At 41.7% G+C, this 23,219-nt stretch overlaps 1 protein-coding gene and 1 non-coding gene across 2 annotated transcripts in view; both read right to left on the reverse strand.

Moving 5' to 3' along the window:
* Nucleotides 1-657: 657 nt before the first annotated feature.
* Nucleotides 658-23,219, reverse strand: part of IGSF5 (immunoglobulin superfamily member 5) — a 93,519-nt gene continuing 70,957 nt past the window's right edge. The window contains exons 5-9 of the mRNA XM_077807242.1: nucleotides 18,330-18,455; nucleotides 17,548-17,572; nucleotides 13,174-13,286; nucleotides 6,583-6,659; nucleotides 658-1,152 (exon numbers count right to left, since the gene is read on the reverse strand). Of these exons, the coding sequence (XP_077663368.1) occupies nucleotides 658-1,152; nucleotides 6,583-6,659; nucleotides 13,174-13,286; nucleotides 17,548-17,572; nucleotides 18,330-18,455 (836 nt within the window). The remainder of the gene's footprint in view (nucleotides 1,153-6,582; nucleotides 6,660-13,173; nucleotides 13,287-17,547; nucleotides 17,573-18,329; nucleotides 18,456-23,219) is intronic.
* Nucleotides 2,800-2,917, reverse strand: LOC144259770 (U5 spliceosomal RNA). Its single transcript, XR_013344906.1, has one exon. It is a non-coding gene; the product is annotated as a U5 spliceosomal RNA (small nuclear RNA).

Here is a 23,219-nt window from a genome sequence, read left to right on the forward strand (position 1 = left end):
GAGTGCTTTACTCTAAGGGGTAGGGAGCAAGGATTTCTGTGTAAATCAAATCTTTGGTGTCAAGTCCCATCTAGTAATTTAAAATTGCACCTTGTTAAGCATTGAAAAGTAAATGCCAAATTTGATGTCAACATGGTTTAAGATCCTAATCAGAAGCCTGATCCAAAGCCCACTGAAGTCAATAGGAGTTTTTCTACTGGCTGCAACATGTGCTGGATTAGGCCCTAAATGCCTAACAGTTTGCATCTAATTTTCACATAGGCTGGGGAATGTACTGTACAGAAGAAATGTTTAAATCAATCAGTACAGAATGTTACAATATGCTAAACACAAGGAATTTATTTTAAACAAGGGAAATAAGACACAAACATGGAACTCAATAATGGAGGAAATGAAAAAGAAGAAGATCAACCAACCAAAATCTTCCTGATTAGAATGGAGGAAAGGGGAGACAAAACCAACAATTCCCAAATCTGAAAGGAGGAGCAAAACAAAAGGTAGAAGGTTTGCAAAAACAAAAGTAATGCTGCTGCACTTGATGGTATGGAAGATCACAGGGGCAGCTCCTAGGTTGATGGATCTAAGGTTCAGGTGAGGGCTTCAGGTTTGTTCGGTTATGAGTTGCTGGTGCTGGCCTCTGGATTGATGGTTCCTGGATTACAAATGAGGGTCCTTTGGTTTCTGAGTCACTAGTTGGGGGTTCTGACCTGTGGATTTCTGGTTCTTTGATTGGGGTTCCTGACCCCAGAATTGTTGGGTCCTGGTACGGGGGTGCTGGTTCTTGATTTGCTGCCCCTGGGGCTGGTGGATCCTGGGTTGTGGGTGCTGACTTCTGAGTTGTTGGTTCTTTGTTTGTAGGTGCTGACCCTTTGGTTGCTGGGTTCTGGGATGCAGGGTCCTAGTGTGTGGGTGCTGATGTCTGTGTTGGTATTTGTGGTGGTACAGGGTCCTGATATGTGGATGCTGGCTTCTGGATTGCAGGGTCCTGGGGTAAATAATCCTTAAGTGAGGGGTCTTTATTTGCTGCCTCTTGTAGTTTTGTGTCTTGGGTTGCTGCCTATGATGATGCACAGGTGAAATGGAAGTGTGGTATGGAAGAGAACATGATGATCTGGGGACCTGAGATGACTGCCACCGTACATGTGTTGAGATCTGTATGGGAAAAAGGAAGCAGGTTATGATCAGAATGCACGGTGAATAATCAGATGATGATAGATACCCAACAGGTTTGTGGCTAGATCAGTACCTATGAATCCACAACGAGTTGAAGACAAACGTAAAGGTCAGAGCAATCCTATCTGTGGCCCGATAGTGCCTGAGTGTGCAAGACCTCTTCTTAGTCCTCCTAAGATGTCAGCACTATAGGTATGATATTTTGATGTCTGCACACTACTTTATTTGCACTGCAGTGAGTACAACATTATGAACATAATAGTACTCACAATACTATTAGACCACACATACAGCTTTGACTAGGAAAAATGCTAATATTTGATTCAGATTCTGTTCATTCTCAGTGACTGTATTTGCATTATAGTCAATCTCTCCAGGCATGAATACCATCTGAAAATGAAGCCCTGTCATCAAACCCTGCCATTCTCCTGCTGCCACTGCTGCTTCTGTTCTTCTTTCTGCTGATTCCTCAAGGTGTCAAGGAAGCCAAGCACAGAGATCTCAATCCTTTCCTCCATCATCCAGAGATGGAGAGACAAGTGCTTGGGTCTTCACTTCCCATTCTCTTTCCTTCAATGAGGGGGAGCAAGTGTGTTCATTTCCTCTTCCTTCTCCTCCAGGGAGGTTCTTCACTCCCCTCACCTGTCCTCCATGGAAGGATTGCCAAAAGCCCAGATGTTTACTCATCCTCCCTTATTATCCAGGGACCGGGAGCCAGGTGCTTGGGTCTTCATTCCCATATCCTCCTGGAATGTGGAAACAATTCTTCACGTAATTCCTCTCCCTCCCCTTTTCCCATTTCTGTTAAAGTACCCAGAAGAGCAATAGGGTAAGGAAGAAGAAGAAAAAGAAGAGCCACTGGTAGTGTCTCCTGTACCTGGACAGAGAGAGCCAAGCAAGATGCATAGATGCCTGTGGCTACTGAACATGCTGTTTGGTTGAACAGTAATCACCAACCAAGAACAAATAACAGGAAGTTATATGGCTGGCCATCTGATTTTTTTCCGGGTTGACAAGACATTTAATATCTTGAATGAGCAGCACACTGTTTTACATGTTTGTCATGTGACATATTGGCAGCTGCAGTAATTGATCAGTCGGTGTACAAATGCAGTTACTGATGTAGATGTAAACCACCTTAACTTTCCCGTCTTCCTCTCTGGTGTGAGAAATCGGAGCTAGACAACACAGCCCTTCCATGGTCTGCCTGCACACTGGACTACCAGCTAGTTTAATAGAAATGCTTCATCTTTATATTGTGAGACCATCCAGGCTTCCCAAAATTCCAAAGGTTATCAGACAATGGTGAGAAAAAGGGAGATAATGAAAGACAGTTGTCAAATTGTTCATGATAATGTTGCAACAATTAAAAGAGCTAGTGATGATTTTGATGTTGCATCTTCAACTGCTTTGAACATATCTCACACCTTTGCATTAGTGAAATTTTTGTTAGCTAGCAGTCCATATGAAATATAATGGCTACCCAGAAAGATTTTTGATTATTTTAAGCAGTTATCCTGAGAAGTTTCTAAATTGCATAATATAAAGAAAGATCTAGGCTCGCTCTTCAATGAATTAATACAAGATATCATCAGAAGATAGATCTCAGCTTTCTATACGTTGAAACATCTCATTCAAAATAAACAAGATTTCAGTGTGCTGTATAAACTCATAAATGTTCCTCTCCACAGAAATCTTTAGTAAAGGTGAAAGATTTATACAATCTGAAGAGAAACCAGAGTATATAGGAACTGAATGTCACATCACTGACTCTTTTCTGAGAGAATATTGGTGAGATTGTAGTTGGCATACTAAAGCTCTTTTACAAATTTACAAGATAAATTAATATGGAGCAGACCAGCATTTCCTGACTGTGTTACCAGCTGTTAGAGCTTGAATTTACACTTAAGCGAGGAGGTAGCTGAGAGGGGAACAAATGAGAGAATAAATACTGAAATATGCTTCAGCCATATTGAATGGGCGCAAGGTTCTACATTCGCTTCTGTGGCACATCCATGCTGTAAGTTGTATCTTTCATTTTAGATGACAAATATTGTGATTCAAATAACTTGTAAAACTCGTGAGAAAGAATGTCAGTATCTGTAATGGGGGTATGAAATCTGAAATAAAGAAAATGTTGTCAAGTGGCCCAGCAAGAAATCATGCAGAGAAAATGCAAATCTGTGTTGTTACTCTGATTATGAAGGAGTCGCAATCCCCAGCTTCCACTACTACAATGGATAGAGAACTGATGTTTCATCTTAGGTTATGTCAACACTGCAACAAGAAAAGCCGCAACTGTGAGTCTCAGAGTCCAGGTCAAGTGACTTGGTCTTGCAGGGCTCACGCTCTGGGGCTAAAAGTAGCAGTGTAGGTGCTCAGGCTGGAGCACAGGCTCTGAAAACCGTTGAGGGGAGTGGGTCTCAGAGCCCAGGCTCCAGCCGGAGTCCAAAGGTCTACACTACTATTTTTTAGCCCCATAGCACATGCCCTGCGAGCCCGAGTCAGATGACCTGGGCTCTGAGACTCGCTATCGCAGGGTTTTTTTGGAGTGTTGACACACCCTCAGACAGCCAGGCCTCTTGGCCCTTTAAGAATGGTGGAAGCACAACACTATGAGGCCTCCAAGTTTTGATGGTATTGCAAGGCTTAGAGCCGTACCTAGTAGTGCCCCTTCTCAGACAGTTCAGTACTGCTTAGGATATTTATGCTGATTATCAACATAGTGTTCCTGAGAATGCCCAGAGGTTTTGTTTTTCAATGTGTAAGCCTGGGCAGGTGGGGCTTGGCAGCCCAGCTAGGAGAAGAAAAATTCTGATTTCAAACCAAGAACATCAGGCCTGGCTAACCGGTTTATAAAAACTGTGCAAATCACACATGCTCTATAAATCTGCACCACCGATCCCAATTTACAGTACAAGGCAAAGGCCAAGCAAGCAAGCAATGTGTGGGTCTGTGTCTGCCACAAATGAAATAGCTTCAATTAATACAAAAGTGGGTGAGTTTAACTAATAGACTAGCTAGCTGTACTGAAAGCTAACTTTTCCTAAACCAGTTTTATTTAAAAATGAGTCTTGTACCACAACTATTAATTCAACTTCAATTAAAAGTAACAGTAAATAGTAATCCACACGAATCTACATAGAAACCATTATTTGGTCATATTTCTTTTCAGTTGTTTTGTAACACCACAGAAAAAACACTTGCATATGTGCAGCATTTTAGAGCATGTGCAGTGGAACCAGTATCAAGTAACCGTCCAAGGTAGCAAAGGAAGTGGTGCTGTGTCTGTCTAAAGTCCCAATCTCATCCTTAGACTCTAGTCAGCAATACAAGGCCTCACACTTCATTCTGAGCATTTAACATCATCTGTGCCTATTTTAAACACATACTAAGCACCTAGTTCTGGGCACTTAAACACATAAATACACCTATTCTCACTGTGCCATAAATGTACATAGCTTCATGCAATAGCAACATGTTCTAAAATAGTCCACAAAGAACTCACAGTGTAATGGCCTATCCTTGTGAGCAGGTATGTGCTTCTATGTACTGGTGTACTTGTAACTTTTAGCACGAGCAGTAGTTTCAAAGGCCAAATCAGACAAACTTGAAAATCTAGAATAGCAAAGGGCTGACAAAATGGACAAAACTCCCTTTCACTTCAGTAGCCAGGATTTCACCTTTGGAGAGGAGGAAGATGCAGGCATAAAAGTTTTTTTCTGAGTTATTTTAGAAAAATAAATACATAAACCAGAAAGATTTTGTTTTATGGCTAAGTACTTATTAAATCCTGCAATATCAATATTCCAAAGTAAATAAGGAAATGCTAGGGGCATTTGTGAAATTATCTAGTTGGCACTCTGACAAAAACACGGCATGGTGAGTTTCACAGACCAGCTTGCTAGGATCTGTCTACAAAAGAACCTTAGATGGAGCAAAGTGGTTGGTCAAGTAGTCAAAGCCTTCTCAGGTTGGAGTAACACAAGAGAGGCGAGAGAGATACCTGTGTGTAGAAGTTAGCTTTTTAAGTCCCTATAGTGGCCGCGGGACTGCAGTTTTGCCAAACTGCTGCTTTGTGGTAACCTATATCTTTCCTCTGTACTATACAGAGGAGATCATTATGGAATTGAGCTACATCATTCTTCATGTCACTTTGTTGTTCCTACATTCATCTGAGCCTGTCACTCAATGTCATCCTGGTGCTTTCTTGTAACAGCTATTGTTCTCAGCTCCAAATCAAATAGACCAAGAGACTTACATGCTGAGAAGAACAAAAATCATAGAGGAAATGAACTTCCATATTATCCTGATCATGAATTACTGAGGGCAGAGAAGATAGTCTTATGAATGATAAACTGCCATCTTTTATGCCACAAAGTATGTTCACATTTCTTTTCTAACTAATGGCACTTCTCCCCACCCCGATTCTAATGAAGCAGGAGAGTTTCCTGGGATAAGTTCCGGTAGAATAGCCATCGCATTAAAGCATGTTCCAAGAGCATGCCCCATAGTGTACTTTATACCTATATCAATGTTTCATCTCAAAACTTTTTAGGAAGTGTGGGCCTGATCCAAACCCTGCTGAAATGAATGGAAATTCACCCAATGAGTTCAGTGTGGTTTGGATCAGGCCCTATGTACTACTGAATTGCAGCATCTTATGAGCTGGAGGTGAGCCAACTACTGCACACAGAAGCAAGGAAATGTTGCACATTGAAAGCAGAGCAAAAAACTCCATAATCTAATGGGCTCTTTAATATACAAACAGGTGACTTCTTGAAAAGCTGAACCAAGGAGGAATTCCTGCTGATGAATAAAAGACTGGACTGTTTTAAGTAATGATAACTATTGTATTAATGTTTCCTTGATTCTAGAAAAAGATGAGACGTTAATTGCCTATGGTTATGGCAGCTCTATGCCAGCAAAAGTCCCTATCACGCTGGCAGTGGAAATTCAGCTACTGACTATCCCCTTTGCTCCACCTGAGCAGCACAAAGGGGCATGTAGCAGAACCTAGGATCTGGCTCACAAGGTCTAGATTTTTTTTTTCAGGAGCAGATGGGTGAGTCTGAGGGGGTCTGGGTGGTTGGGAATAGAAAAGAGCATATGATAAGGAGCCCAGATTTTGCTTAGTTATAGCCCAGGCTGGTAGGAAGGTGTACATAATTAATAAAAACAAAAAACTTTTAAACCAAATTTTTAGATTTTTAATTTTAGATGCAAAGCTAAGAAACTAGCATTAGCCTCCAGTGTTTCATAGAAGCTAAAAGGAGATAATGTTGAACGCCCGAATGGAGCCCTACTTGGCTTTTAAATTTCAAAGTCCTTTAGAAATCCATGATCTAAGTATAGAACATATTTGCTATATGAAAATATCAAGATCTCAGTGGGTTGTTTTCCAATTACCTCTGACGTAGAACTGACTTCTAAATCTTGTTCTGGACCGTTCAAGCTGGAGGCCATTGGAGGAAGAGGGGCGATTCCTGTAACAGAAGAGTATATAAGATCATTGTTATTCACTGTCCAACATGGCATGAACCATAAATCATTCTGGTATAAAAATAAAACATGATTCGTTACTGTAGGTGTTTTGCGGAGTTACTTCTACCTAATGAATTTTCAAGGAACTCATCTAGGAGACTGTAGAATCTTCTTGCTGAAGTTTATCTAAGCTTGTCTAAGTTTATACTTTATGAAATAGCAATATATTGCTTCTGTGGACCACTGCAATCTTCATAGTAGATGCACTTCTTTATATGTACTTGTTTTTTAGGAGAAAGTGTGCATAGTTGGATTATACGCTGTGTACAATCATTTTACATCCTTGAAATGTTTGATACAGCAAACGAATGTGATTATAAATACAAGTGGCAAGCAAGGATTTGAGGACTTGGTTGAGATTTACATTTACTATTTGTCTATATACGTTCAAGTACAGGCCTCCTGTCTGGGAGCTGGAATTTGCATTACATTAGTCATTTATTGCTAAAATCTTAAATCTCTAGTATATTTTCATACATATATTCAGCAACATGGAGAAAAGGACTGCAAAGGGCAATTGTTTTTCCTTGTATTTCTGTGGGAAACATAAGCTGTTCAAAGAATTGGGCTCTCTCCAACTTTTGTACCTCCACCTATATCTTCCAGACATGGTACAGCAGTCAGTGGTCTACCAAGTCCTTAGCCACCACTCTGTAGTCACCATGGTGAATGCAAACATTATAAAAACCACCACTTTAAAATGTAGCTGTTGGGTTTTTTAACCACCCCCACACCCAGGATTATATAGTCTATACAGTTAAGAGTAGAGCTGAGTGAATAATTAATTTTTTTGGTTCGGTGGCCAAACCAAAAAAGCAGGAGGAAAAATCAGTTATTTTAGAATTGAAATTGCATTTTGATATTTCTCACGGCAAAAAAATTTGGGTTGAACTAAAGAGTTCAAATGTCAGTTTGAAATGGCATTTTTTTGAAGAAAATGTGCCTTTGGAACAAAACGTCAAAACAGTTCATTTTAAAAATGTCAAAACAAAATATTTCAGCATTTCAAAAAAAAAAATCAGCCTTTTTTGTCCTGAATTCTTGAATATTTTTAGTGTTCCCAAAAATGTATATGTGGGGTAATTTACTATTCCCTCCCCCACCACCAAAAAATTGCCCAGCTCTAATTAAGAGTTCTACTACATGGAAACAGAATGTACTGTGGTGGGAAGCTGGACATGTCAGTGGGGTTCATTGTTCCATAAGTATATCATCCATAAACATAAAAAGAAAAGGAGTACTTGTGGCACCTAAGAGACTAACCAATTTATTTGAGCATGAGCTTTCGTGAGCTACAGCTCACTTCATCGGATGCTTACGCTCAAATAAATTGGTTAGTCTCTAAGGTGCCACAAGTCCTCCTTTTCTTTTTGCGAATACAGATTAACACGGCTGCTACTCTGAAACCAATCCATAAACATATCATCCTCTAAGAATATCTCTGTACTATTGTATAAGATAATAACCCAAAGAAATACCCACCCATGCCTGAAAAACTATGAGGATATTGAAATGTTACCCTGAGATATCATTCCGAGAGTAGTAGCTGCATGAATGAACAATACAACAAGTCTGCGGCTTGCCAGGAGCTAGGATTCACGATGTGACGGAGATACTGCCGAGACTCATCAAGCCCTCGGATCGCTACCCCTTCCTGCTTCTCCACGTAGGCACCAATGATACTGCCAAGAATGACCTTGAGCGGATCACTGCGGACTACGTGGCTTTGGGAAGAAGGATAAAGGAGTTTGAGGTGCAAGTGGTGTTCTTGTCCATCCTCCCTGTGGAAGGAAAAGGCCCAGGTAGAGACCATTGAATCGTGGAAGTCAACGAATGGCTACGCAGGTGGTGTCGGAGAGAAGGCTTTGGATTCTTTGACCATGGGATGGTGTTCCAAGAAGGAGGATTGCTAGGAAGAGGGGCTCCACCTAACGAAGAGAGTGAAGATCATCTTCGCAAGCAGGCTGGCTAACCTAGTGAGGAGGGCTTTAAACTAGGTTCACCGGGGGAAGGAGACCAAAGCCCTGAGTTAAGTGGGGACGTGCGATACCGGGAGGGGAGACGAGCAGGAGAGCGCAAGAGGGGAGGCTCCTGCCTCATACTAAGAAAGCAGGACAAACAGCAAGTTATCTTAAGTGCCTATACACAATTGCAAGAAGCCTGGGAAACAAGCAGGGAGAACTGGAAGTCCTGGTACAGTCAAGGAATTATGATCTGATTGGAATAACAGAGACTTGGTGGGATAACTCACATGACTGATGTACTGTCATGCATGGATATAAACTGTTCAGGAAGGACAGGCAGGGCAGAAAATGTGGGGGAGTTGCATTGTATGTAAGAGAGCAGCATGACTGCTCAGAGCTCCAGTATGAAACTGCAGAAAAACCTGAGAGTCTCTGGATTAAGTTTAGAAGTATGAGCAACAAGGGTGATGTCGTGGTGGGAGTCTGCTATAGACCACCGGACCAGGGGGATGAGGTGGACGAGGCTTTCTTCTGGCACACTAACGAAAGTTACTAGATCGCAGGCCCTGGTTCTCATGGGAAACTTCAATCACCCTGATATCTGCTGGGAGAGCAATACAGCGGTGCACAGACAATCCAGGAAGTTTTTGGAAAATGTAGGGGACAATTTCCTGGTGCAGGTGCTGGAGGAACCAACTAGGGGCAGAGCTCTTCTTGACCTGCTGCTCACAAACCGGGAAGAATTAGTAGGGGAAGCAAAAGTGGATGGGAACCTGGGAGGCAGTGACCATGAGATAGTCGAGTTCAGGATCCTGACACAAGGAAGAAAGGAGAGCAGCAGAATATGGACCCTGGACTTCAGAAAAGCAGACTTTGACTCCCTCAGGGAACTGATGGGCAGGATCCCCTGGGAGAATAACATGAGGGGGAAAGGAGTCCAGGAGAGCTGGCTGTATTTTAAAGAATCCTTATTGAGATTACAGGGACAAACCATCCCAATGTGTAGAAAGAATAGTAAATATGGCAGGCGACCAGCTTGGCTTAACAGTGAAATCCTTGCTGATCTTAAACACAAAAAAGAAGCTTACAAGAAGTGGAAGACTGGACAAATGACCAGGGATGAATATAAAAATATTGCTCAGGCATGCAGGAGTGAAATCAGGAAGGCCAATTCACACCTGGAGTTGCAGCTAGCAAGAGATGTTAAGAGTAACAAGAAGGGTTTCTTCAGGTATGTTAGCAACAAGAAGAAAGTCAAGGAAAGGGTGGGCCCCTTACTGAATGAGGGAGGCAACCTAGTGACAGAGGATGTGGAAAAAGCTAATGTATTCAATGCTTTTTTTGCCTCTGTCTTTACAAACAAGGTCAGCTCCCAGACTACTGCACTGGGCAGTACAGCATGGGGAGGAGTTGACCAGCCCTCTGTGGAGAAAGAAGTGGTTTGGGTCTATTTAGAAAAGCTGGATGAGCACAAGTCCATGGGGCTGGATGCGCTGCATCCGAGAGTGCTAAAGGAGTTGGCAGATGTGATTGCAGAGCCATTGGCCATTATCTTTGAAAACTCATGGCGATGCGGGGAGGTCCCGGATGACTGAAAAAAGGCTAATGTAGTGCCCATCTTTAAAAAAAGGGAAGAAGGAGGATCCTGGGAACTACAGGCCAGTCAGCCTCACCTCAGTCCCTGGAAAAATCATGGAGCAGGTCCTCAAGGAATCAATTCTGAAGCACTTAGAGGAGAGGAAAGTGATCAGGAACAGTAAGCATGGATTCACCACGGGCAAGTCATGCCTGACTAATCTAATTGCCTTCTATGACGAGATAACTGGCTCTGTGGATGAGGGGAAAGCAGTGGACATGTTGTTTCTTGACTTTAGCAAAGCTTTTGACAGTCTCCCACAGTATTCTTGCCAGCAAGTTAAAGAAGTATGGGCTGGATGAATGGACTATAAGGTGGATAGAAAGCTGGCTAGATTGTCGGGCTCAACGGGTAGTGATCAATGACTCTGTCATAAATATAAAGGGAAGGGTAACCACCTTTCTGTATACAGAACTATAAAATCCCTCCTGGCCAGAGGCAAAACCCTTTCACCTTTAAAGGGTTAAGAAGCTAAGATAACCTCGCTGGCACCTGACCAAAATGACCAATGAGGAGACAAGATACTTTCAAAGCTGGAAGGGGGGGGGAAACAAAGGGTCTGTCTGTCTGTGTGATGCTTTTGCTGAGAACAGATCAGGAATGCTCTTCAGAACTCCTGTAAAAAGTTAGTAAGCAATCTAGCTAGAAATGCATTAGAATGCTTTGGTTTAATGGCTGGCAAAATAGCTGTGCTGAATGGAATGTATATTCCTGTTTTTGTGTCTTTTTGTAACTTAAGGTTTTGCCTAGAGGGATTCTCTATGTTCTGAATCTGATTACCCTGTAAGGTATTTACCATCCTGATTTTACAGAGGTGATTCTTTTACTTTTTCTTTAATTAAAATTCTTCTTTTAAGAACCTGATTGTTTTTTCATTGTTCTTAAGATCCAAGAGTTTGGGTCTGTATTCACCTATGCAAATTGGTGAGGATTTTTATCAAGCCATCCCCAGGAAAGGGGGTGTAGGGCTTGGTGGGATATTTTGGGGGGAAGACGTCTCCAAGTGGGCTCTTTCCCTGTTCTTTGTTTAACATACTTGGTGGTGGCAGCATAGGGTTCAAGGACAAGGCAAAGTTTGTACCTTGAGGAAGTTTTTAACCTAAGCTGGTAAGAATAAGCTTAGGGGGTCTTTCATGCAGGTCCCCAGATCTGTACCCTAGAGTTCAGAGTGGGGAAGGAACCTTGACAGGCTCCATGTCTAGTTGCCAGCCAGTATCAAGTGGAGTGCCCCAAGGGTTGGTCCTGGGGCCGGTTTTGTTCAATATCTTCATTAATGATCTGGAGGATGGCGTGGATTGCACCCTCAGCATGTTTGCAGATGACATTAAACAGGGAGGAGAGGTAGATACGCTGGAGGGTAGGGATAGGATACAGAGGGACCTAGACAAATTATAGGATTGGGCCAAAAGAAATCTGATGAGGTTCAACAAGGACAAGTGCAGAGTCCTGCACTTAGGACGGAAGAATCCCATGCACCGCTACAGACTAGGGACCGAATGGCTAGGCAGCAGTTCTGCAGAAAAGGACCTAGTGGTTATAGTGGACGAGAAGCTGGATATGAGTCAACAGTGTGCCCTTGTTGCCAAGAAGGCCAATGGCATTTTGGGACATATAAGTAGGGGCATTGCCAGCAGATTGAGGGACGTGATCGTTCCCCTCTATTTGACATTGGTGAGGCCTCATCTGGAGTACTGTGTCCAGTTTTGAGCCCCACACTACAAGAAGAATGTGGAAAAATTGGAAAACGTCCAGCGGAGGGCAACAAAAATGATTAGGGGACTGGAACACATGACTTATGAGGAGAGGCTGAGGGAACTGGGATTGTTTAGTCTGCAGAAGAGAAGAATGAGGGGGGATTTGATAGCTGCTTTCAACTACCTGAAAGGGGGTTCCAAAGAGGATGGCTCTAGACTGTTCTCAGTGGTAGCAGATGACAGAACAAGGAGTAATGGTCTCAAGTTGCAGTGGGGGAGGTTTAGGTTGGATATTAGGAAAAACTTTTTCACTAGGAGGGTGGTGAAGCACTGGAATGTGTTACCTAGGGAGGTGGTGGAATCTCCTTCCTTAGAAGTTTTTAAGTTCAGGCTTGACAAAGCCCTGGCTGGGATGATTTAGTTGGGGATTGGTCCTGCTTTAAGCAGGGGGTTGGACTAGATGACCTCCTGAGGTCCCTTCCAACCCTGATATTCTATAATTCTATGAACATTTATTGCATGAATTAACTAAAAAAATACAGTAGTACCAACTGTAATTATTATTAAGTAACATGTGTAGCAAAATAGTAGTGATGGACGAGCCTTAAAACATTCAGAGGTGCATTCACCTAGGGAGGTGTATTCAGAGAAGCATCCAAAGTTCCAAGAGTTAGCTAAACTATTATAATTTCTGCAAAACTGGATTGGAAATCTCACGCCAACAGGCTCTGTTGTGATGTTTCTTGCATTTTCTGCTTTCAGTCAAACTGTAAATCACTGCAAAAACAGCCTTTCTTGTGGGATTCTGTTCCTCCATCTCCAGCCCTTGCAGGAATTTGGAAGTGAAAAGACACATGGAAGAATTTTTTTTAAACAATCAAAGTTTTTACAACTTCACAAATGCTCAGTTCACACATTCACTTAGATTTTTGGGCAAAGGTCCACCCCTACAACTACAACTGTGTTTGGAAGCTTCCAAACACCCTAGCATTCTGAGAGATCTGAACTTCCCTGAATAGGGTCAGGCACACATTGTGTTTTCCATAATATATTGGGTATTCTAAGACTTTAAGTAGCACAGAGTAAAAAATACTCATTTCTTGGAAATCGGTGAGCCAACTCTATTATGCTTGCTTCATTATCACTGACATGTTTGACTCACTTGGCATTTGTTTTGTGTACACTGGGTCCTCTGGACTGTACCCAGAATTTTCATTACCACTGCTTCTCCTGGTCTTCATATTGCTATCGTTGGTTTTCTTAGTTGAAACTTTTCTGGAAATAAAAATTCCAATCATTAAAACCTACATGCTATTGGCATTCTTAGGCAGTATCCAACAGAGAGTGAGGCACAAATTCTCAAAGGTATTTCGGCACCTAATTCTCATTGATTTTCATGGAAGTTAGATACCTAAATACCTTTGAGGATCTGGGCCAAAGGACTTGCAGATGTGTCCAACTGCCAAAAGAGTAAAGAAAAATAATGTATAATCCTTGAAAGAATTTACCTACTGCATGCACAGTCTTGTATAAATTCTAACTAGGCTTTGCTTAAAAAGTTCTGATCAGATGCTTAATAACATTTGGGAAATTAAGATGATTAACATCTTAAGACTTCAAGTCTGTGACCCATTTCAAAATTTTTGTAAGAACTAAAGCACAACCCAATATTCTGACCTTGATTGTGTGATTTAACTACAGCCCTGCATTGGGAGCAATAAGGAGAGTATCCCTGGGGGCAGGGGGACTATGCAGTCTGCTCCTTCTGCCTCCCCACCATAGAGGAGGGTGCAACCTGCTTCCTGTGGTTCCGTGGGCCAGTTTGGTGGGGAGGCCAGGCTATGGCTCTGCCTCTGCCTCCCCACCCCCAGCTCCTCTTTGGGGTGAGGTGCACACCTGGAGCTAAATGGAAGGAGTACAACTAACAGGTCTTTTTGCAAGCTGTGCAAGGCAACAGGAGGCTTCTTGTGTGCATCCTCCCAAACACACCATGTAAGGCTCCATCACAATCTGACCTATGGCCCTGATCCTTCAAACATTTACACACATGCCTAACCTCAAGCAGGTGTCTCGTCCCACTGAAGTCAATAGGACTACTCCTCCGTTAAGCACATATGTAAGCATTTGCAGGGTGGGGGCCTACATTTGTAGCCAGTGGGATACAGATAATATAATTCTATTGATCACTCTGTTGCGCTACAAGGGATTTTACTCGTCATTTGTTCCAAATAGCTCAAGTCTGGGGTCCTCCAGGGCATGCTGAAAGGTCCATCTCTTTGCCCAGGCTTTTGGGGAGAGACAAGCCAGCTAAGGGCAGGGGTGTGTGGAAGAAGGGCTGGGATTTGTAGCTGGAGAGGGATTTTTTTCTTTGTTCCCATTATTTGGGGAAATTGCTGCATTTATTTCTATACTTTTAACATAATGTACAAAGTGCCTAGAGTTTCAGACAGGGGCATTTTCAATGCTTCTAGAGATCTAAATAAATAGATGTTAGGATCAGATGAGTAGACTGCAATGAGTTTTTTTAAACCCTATATGAAGCTAGTGTCGTTCCAATGCAGTATTTAGGGATAGAGAGCACTCATTTATAGATATAATTAGAAAACAAAAGTACCAGTCCTGCAAACACTTATGCTCATGTGTAACTTTAAACACATGAGTAGCCCCTTTGTCTTCATTGGGACCATTTAGGTGAGTAAAGTTGCACATGTACTTAAAGTCTTTGCTTTGCTGAGTTCCTAAATTCAATATAAACCCTAAGGCCCTGAGCCAGCAAAGTACTTAAGCATGTGATTAAAGTTAATCATGTGAGTAGCCCCACTGAAGTCAACAGGACTTCTTGTGTTAGACTAGGGACTAAAAAACATGTAGCATTTTATGAAGCTCCAACTTCATTTACCATGGGTCACATTCAAGCTCCTTTTTATTTTAATAATAGGTGTACACAGAAAAGAGGCAACCAGACATAACTGTTATGCCCTGCCTTGCACTCCTTCAAAACCTGTGGAAAAAACACCCTGTGGGCCCTCTATGGAAAGAGAGAGGCAGGCGTGTACCTGGATGAGGGCAATAGATTTGGACATTGTGTTTTAGCATGTACACTCCCTGAACTACTGACTTCATCTGTTGTGTAGATTCCCTCTTTAGAGAATCATAGGTGTGGTTACACTGCAATTAAAAATCCCTGGCTGGTCTGTGCCAGCTGACTCGAGCTTGTAGGGCTCAGGCTAAGGGGCTTTTTAATTGCAGGGTAGACATTCAAGATCAGGTTGGTGCCTGGGCTCTAGGACCCTGTGATGTGCAAGGATCCCAGAGCTCAAGCTGCAGCCTGAGCCCAAATATCTACCTGATGATTAAACAACCCCTTCACCCAAACCCCGTGTGCTCGAGTAAGCTGGCATGGGCCAGTGTCAAACTGCAGTGTAGACATACCAATAGGTTCAGCCCTAGCAGGATTAATCCATACAGTGAGTCTGGTCAGGACTCAGAATACGAGCCACAATGACAGATACTTTTACAGCAGTTTTATTTGAATCAAAAATAAAAATTGACTTGGACCTGCATTTGGCCTCAGATGCTTTATTGATTTAGTCCAACCAGTTTATCTAGCTGTACCTGATAAATTGGTTGAAACAATAATTACAAACAGAATAACAAAACACCTGGAAGATCATGATATGATAAGGACTACTCAGCATGGTTTCTTCACAGGAAAATCTTGTTTCACTAATCTCTCAGAATTCTTTGAATGGGTCAATAAAATAGTGGATAAAGGAGAACCAGATGACAAAATGTATTTATGCAGTGTTGTTGTAGCCGTGTTGGTAGATTTTCAAGAGGCTGTTGACCAGGTTTCACACAAGATGTTACTAAAGAAGTTAAGTATCATGGGGTGAAAGGCAAAGTATTGTCATTGATCAAAAATAGCTAGGAGACAGAAAGCAAAGTAGGATTAAATATCCCAGAAGCATATAATAACTATGGTTGGATTCACAGTGTACACCTAAAAAATTAAAAAGGATAACACAAAGTAACCCCATTGAAAAAGTTTTTCTGTTCACATTAATACTGACAAATAGGATCTTAATATTGATTAACAGGATCCTACCGTTTAAGGTGTTTCAACCTAATGCAGTAATGCAAAACCAATTAGGTTGCTTTGTATTCAGATGTGTCTGATACTCAATTTGGTTAAGTAGGAAGTGTTGACAGGTATCACTGGCAGCTTTTTCTGTAGTATAACTAATGATCCTTAAAAAAGCAGGGGACATCATCAAATTTGTCTGCCAATCGGTCTCATTTAATTTGCATCAATCCGTCTCAGTTTCAACATTTCTTCTGTACCACAGAAATTCTAGCTCAGTTATATACTCTGGGCAAATTGTAAATCTACTGTAATCTTGACTGGAAGAGAGAGCTATTTTGGTGCACAGTGACCTCCTGTGGAATTTGTTGCAAATGCTGAGTGTTGAGGCTGGAGGAAATCTGGTGCAAAATTGGAATATCTAGAAGTATAGGATCAAATCTAAACCCATATTCAGTGAAGTACTTGAGCATATGCTTAATTTTTGGGTACCTGAGTATTCTCATCGGCTTTATTGGGACTGCTCACATGCTTATAAGTTAAGCACGTGCTTAGGTATATTGCTGAATCTGGAACTCAGTAACTAGATCATTTTGATCATTTTCAAAAGAAGTTTTATGGGAACATCAGTTACAGTTTTCAGTAATATGGTGTTGCTGATTCACTCCAAAGCATGTAACGGGCACGTTTCTACTGGGGGTTACTTTTTTAAAGGTAGTGATTTATAACTTCCAATTATGTAGACTTGGTTGTATAATCATTTTGGGGAGAAAACTAGAAGTGGAATGAGATTTTGGGCTGTACCTCAAAAGCTACGTTTGCATTGTGAGCAAGGGGTATAATTCCCATATCACTCACACTAACTTGATGAGAACTGGCAGGAGTATAAATAATAGCACAGCCATAGCAGCATTGAGGTCTAGCTTAGCCGTGCCGAGTACATGCCCATGGGGATCAGGCAGGTTTGTACTCAACACAGCTAAGCTGCTGCTGCTGCCCATGCAACCCCAGTATGCTGCTAGAGCGAGTATGTGTACACAAGCAAGGAATCACACCCATAGCTTGCAGAGTAGCCTAAAAGGCTCAGCATAAAACTCGCATCCCAGAGGGAGGGACTGGGAAGGTTGATGCTGGTGGCTTTGAGCCACCTTTGCTTCCTTAGGGTTCTGGACTGCTGAGGGGAGCCAGTGAGGCCCCAGAATAATTTAGAAGGGCTGCCTGTGGGTGACAGCACTGCCCAGAATTCCCACAGTGCTAGAGGCTGTGGCCCTCCCCCACCTCTCCTGGCACATCCCTTATGCCTAGGCTTGTGATGGGGGCCTTATAGGGCACTGTAAGCTGCCTTCCACAGTTCTCTCCTGGCCAGATCTGGGGTGCTAATGGCTCTTTTGTGGTGCTGCAGAAACATACAAGGGGCATACCAGAGGGGGAAATCCATGGTATTCAACTTACCTCAACTCCTTTTGATAGGTGGACTCTGAAAGGAAGGAAGAAATGGTTTTAAAATACAGTGAAATAAAATAAGGCTTGCTACTGAGGTTCTCTCACTTTCTCACAGTTCAGACTGTATTTTAATACAGAAATTATTTCATAGCTGCCCTCCCCTCCCGTCTGCAGTCACATAACATCCTGGTGTACTTGCTTACATGGAAAATTAATACTAGGAAAGAATTTACTGAATGCATTTGTAGCTGGTGTGTACATTGGATAGCTGTACAAATCTAGGTGTAGATGTACAGTGACTGTCAATGAGATTTGTGTTCTACTTCATTTACTCACTTTTGAAAATCTTACCCTTCCTCTTTACTATTGACAGAAATACTAACGAGCCACCAATTCCACTGGAAACAAGTTACATCAGAAGAAGTCAGCAGGCAACTATCTGTAGTATCTACAAGCCACTGGTTATCAGAATCACCTTTCTTCCCTGAACAATCCTTACCAAACCATGCACTATGCTTTAACTTGCTGTAGGATTCTCTGCTTCTTGAAGTCTTTAAACTACGATTTGAGGACTTCAATAGCACAGACATAGGTGTGAGGGTTTGGGGTTTTTTTTGTAGGAGTGGGTGGGTGAAATTCTGTGGCCTGCGTTGTGCAGGAGGTCAGACTAGATGATCATAATGCTCCCTTCTGACCTAAATATCTATGAATCTATGAAACTGAAATAGTAATAGATTAAATCTAATCTGAGGTTTAAAAAAAAGCATAGCCAGTAGCAAAAATCTTCTTACCTTTGTTTTTTAGGCGGCAGTATATTATTATAAAAATAATAATGCTCAGAAGAAGAAAACCAATTGACAATGTGACTGCAAGTATAATAGTCCATGTCCGTGTGCTGTCTTCTTGGTCACCATTTTCTATTAAATGAAATGACGTATCATTACACTCGCAGAGCTGCGACCTTTCTTTTTCTGAAGAGCGTGACCAACTTTCTGGAAACATTATTAAATGACTTGTTGATTATTTAAAACAAGAGATGGATTGTGTTTCTCATTTGTGTTGAAAATGGCTTTCCCCTATATTGATGATACCCAGTTACCACAAAATGCCTTGATCACGATAATTCTTTGTTACAATTGTTCTACTTTATCTGCTAGTTGTATTTCTGACAAACCTAGGCTGCTAATTTTCTTCATTCTTCACATTTAAACTTGTTTTGTAGACATTTCGAGCCCAATCTAAACCCCACTGAAAGCAAATGGGAGTCTTTCCATTGGCTTCAGGAGGCTTCAACTCACTGTGCATAATTCAAAAACCCTCAGTTGTCCACGGTAAAGGACAAGCATGTTAACAACACATCTACTGAGTTTGAGATTGCTAACCGTAACACGTTCCTGCATCCTGGACTATAACATAATTTTGCATAGTGATGTACACTATGCATTTATGGTGTTTTCACATAACTAGGATTCGATTTTTTTTTTAACCTATAATACTAAATTGGGTGATTTCAAAATCATTCAGTGTATCCCTGTTTCTGGTTGCCACAAACAAAAGGTGCTCACCATATATCCCCCCAAATAATCAACATTAAATTGATAGCTTTTACCCTTTAACTAGTTGTCAACATACAATAGACGCTTCTTCTGATGGTAATACGGCCCTGTCCATCAGGCTCATCCAATATCTATGGTGCTCTTTAACCTAATTGGAACCAATCTTTGATCTTCCTAACTGCAGGGAGTAACCTCAGCCCAAAAGCTAAGGCAGGTTCCAAAAGCAGTCCAAAATATAGCCCTGGTAGCTATATTAAAAACAAACTTCAAATCCAACCGAAAAGCACAAGGTTTGTACAGACTTGACAATACTGCCTCTGTTGCACTGGATTTGTGTGTGTCAGGTACTTTTTAGTGTTCCTAATTAAAGATGGGCCTGAATGGCAAAATTTGGATACGGATTTCAGACTCACCAAAGTTTGCAGATATTCTTCTGGGGTTTCGGATTGGCCCATTATAGCATAATAGCCCAGATGCAAAATTTGGACTTGAATTTGGATTCTGAACACTCCAAAGATTGGATGGTTCAGAAATTATTTAATTTAGTCTCCTCTCTAATCCTAATGAACTATCAGCATGTAAATTAATCATGCAAATTAACCCAATTGAGGGGCTGCTCCTGCACCTAATTATAATCTACTACCCAAAATATTCCTGGATTCCAACTTTAACACATATCTTTACCCATCTAGAGCACTTCAAGGATGTATTGTCTCCATGTCAAAGGTCGTTATTAATGATCTCTCCTAAGAGGATATTTTGCCCTTGGGTGTGTGAACATTAATTCCGTTGCGAGTAATGGAAACCCTGTGTATAAATGCAAAGGCAGATATCAGCCCCCATTTTAAATGCTCTTTATAGGTTCTTCATCCGCCATCCTCCTCCTTCAGCCACACGTGACCCACCTAATTCCCCCCAATATTTTCTGTTCACGTCATTCCCGACACACCTCAAACACCAGATTTTCTTCCCCCTTCATCCCAGGTTTTTTGAGCAACCAATCCTTCTCTCTCCTTCTGTGCTCAATCTCTGGAACACCTGCCTTCTCTGAGCACCTTCCTGAATCCTGTCTGCCTTCAAATCTCATCACAACCAGATTCATCCCTCGCTCTTATGTAGGGCTCTCAATGCACTCTCTGAGAAAACTAACCACCCAGATCCTGCTACCAGTTAAATAAGTGGCAAAAACCATTTTACATTAAGGGAAGCAGAATCAAGCCCTTAATTTTCCATGTCTCTGTCTTCAATCATTCTTCCTAAGACTGGCCTTGTACAGCTTTTGTTCTGCCTCGCCATAACTACTGAAGTTACCAGTATATTATGATCTGCAGCCTTGTAGTTAATATGTATAAATCAATTGTGAAGTGTTTTGTGATTTTTTTGCATGGAAGAAATAAATCTACAGCATAAATCTGCATTTTATTTTATGTTATTTTATTTTGTGCCATACAAAATGCTATGGGAATTTTAAGGTAATTAAAATATGAAATGAATGTTAATCTTGCCTGTGTATTTAATTATGTTTTTAATAAGTTATTGCTACCAAATATCAGTTATTTTGAGTACTCTTATTTTTAGTTCTTGTTTTTCTATTTAGCTTCTTGTAATACATTTCTCAGTTAACTTTAATACAGATTTGTGATAAGATACATGCAGAAAATAATTTGTTGTGCTAAGTCATATCAAGGTTAGATACAAGCAGTATATAGATTAATAGAGCTGTGTTAGTCAATATTTTTTTAATGAGTCCTAGAAACAGATCTCCATATGTGATAGCCTAAGATTTCTGTTTGTCAGCTGCAACGTTATGCTTTGGCAAACGCTACACACTCATTAGTTTCACATTTCTTGGTACATACAGCAACTAAGGTTTGAGGAATAGTTCTTACAACAGCTTCATTTGTTCTTGTGATTTTCATTTAACCAGCCTTTCAGCCTTCATGGCCTATTCATTTGCCAAAGTAAGATAGCTGCTCAGGTCAAATTCAGGAATACCTGTAGTCTGCTTTCCAGGCAGCACAGAGCAGAAAGAGAGAGCAAGGGAAGGTTTTTGTTCAGTGCCTGCCCTTGAGCTTTGACATAGATGGATCGCTAAGACTTGCCAGCATTGGAATGTAGGAGCAGGAAGATGCCAATGGCACTGCTCCTGTGCTCTGCACCAGCTCTTCTCCCATGTACTTGTCACTCAAAATGATCACTCTGTTCAGGAGGACTGTTTTTAACACTTGTAATTCCCAAGAATTATGTTGATTTAAAAGCAGAGGACTCTAATTATCATTAGAAATTCAACATTAATTGATAGAAAAAGCTAAGCACAAGAAACCTGCACTGCATAATAATCATATACTTGGAGTTCTAAAAATGTCCTTACTTCTTTCCCCTTACTTTATCCATACTCTATAATCTCAGGTTAATATAAGTCTAATAAGTCTCCTGTCAGTATATTCTCTAATAGCATCTTTCACATTAATTCTAAGTTATTTCCATACTGTGGGAACTCCTTCAGTATGCATACTTTCACCAGTCTTGTTCACTGCCATTCTGTTGAGATCGAGGACTACAAAAAGCCTGCACATTGATGTTAAGAAACTTTACATACTCGAAACAAGTCTTGTAAGCAAAGTGCCCAGGATAATTTCAGATATTTCAATAAACCCCCCCAAAAGTGCATTGCTTAAGGAGTCATCTTCCTTCATTTCTTTTTTACCTGAATCCTCTGTTTAAGATGAGATTTGTGTGGAATTTTCACTGCAGTGGAGCATAGCCATCTTTCAGGATTGAAAGGGAACTAGCAATGGAAAGGTACTTCCTACTGTGTATCACTAGAATCCATTACAAGAGATCTTCTATATAATCTAGCGGAGGGGGAAACGAGATCGTTGTGTGCAAAACACAGCAGATTTTCTTTTTATAAAACGGATGAGAACAGACTGACTGTGGTATTCTTGAAGAAGCAGGGAGTCTTAGGTTTCACTAAAAAGCTGTTACGCCAACAATGTAATGGATGAGACTGCATCCAGTGTCTGGCTCGGAGAACTCTCTTTACGAGTATGTCTACCCAGCCGCGGTGTAAATCCCAGTGGGGGTAGATGTACACGCACTTGCTCTGCTCGTGCTAGTGCAATAAAAATAGCAGTGTGCCCATGGTGGCACACGCAGCTGCTTGGGCTAGCCACCCGAGTACAATCCCCCCTGATCCCTCGGATGCTCAAGCGACAAGCCCAAGGCACTTCCCACGTTGCCTGGCCCACATTGCTATTTTTAGGTGCTAGTCTGAGCAAAACTCGTGCATGTTTGTCTACCCACGCTGCAAATTAGACCTCCCAGCTACTGTGAAGACATACCCTCTGTCTGTGTCTAGCCTAGCCTACTTCCTACTAGTTACCTGGGGTGTCTGTGAGATGGCACTGTACCACATTGTCCCTCATAGTTCAGGATGTTGTGGAGACCATGAATGTGCCTGTAAGGAACTGGACTAGCTGGTGCTGGTATGGCTTAACACTTCCACATAAATCAGTGTGAAAAATAAACAGCCACAGACTTCCCATCTCAACTGCTGTCGTTATCATCTGCTTTTCCCAGTTTGGCAGTTTAATGAATCTCTTCCCTGTTTGATCTTCCTGCTTGTCCCAGGGACTGCAGCCCCATAAGAACTATAGTATTTTGCTAAATTGTGCATGAGGAAGCCCTCACCTTAGTCTCTGTAATGTCTACACTACCACTTACGTTGGCAAAAGTTGTCGTTCACGGGTGCGAAAAAACACCACCCTGAGCAGCATAATTTTTGCCAGCATAAGTGGCGGTGTGCACAGCGCTATGTCAGTGGGAGAGCTTCTCCTGCCGACATAGCTACTGCCACTCGTTAGGGGTGGTTTAATTATGTCGACAGAAGATATGCTGTCGGCATAGAGTGGCTACACAAGAGATCTTACAGCGCCGCAGCTGCATCGGTACAGCTGTGCCAGTGTAAGGCCTCTAGTACAGACATAGCTTAACTGACAGATTAGTTAAGTCTCTGTTGGCCAGGCCCAATGTAACATTATGTGATGCCTGGCCTCAGGCATTAAATAAAACATTAGGAAGTTCAACTAACAAGCTTTACGTTGGCCATCTCTCCATTTTCAG

This window comes from Eretmochelys imbricata, chromosome 1 (assembly GCF_965152235.1).
Source record: "Eretmochelys imbricata isolate rEreImb1 chromosome 1, rEreImb1.hap1, whole genome shotgun sequence".
NCBI lineage: Eukaryota > Metazoa > Chordata > Testudines > Cheloniidae > Eretmochelys > Eretmochelys imbricata.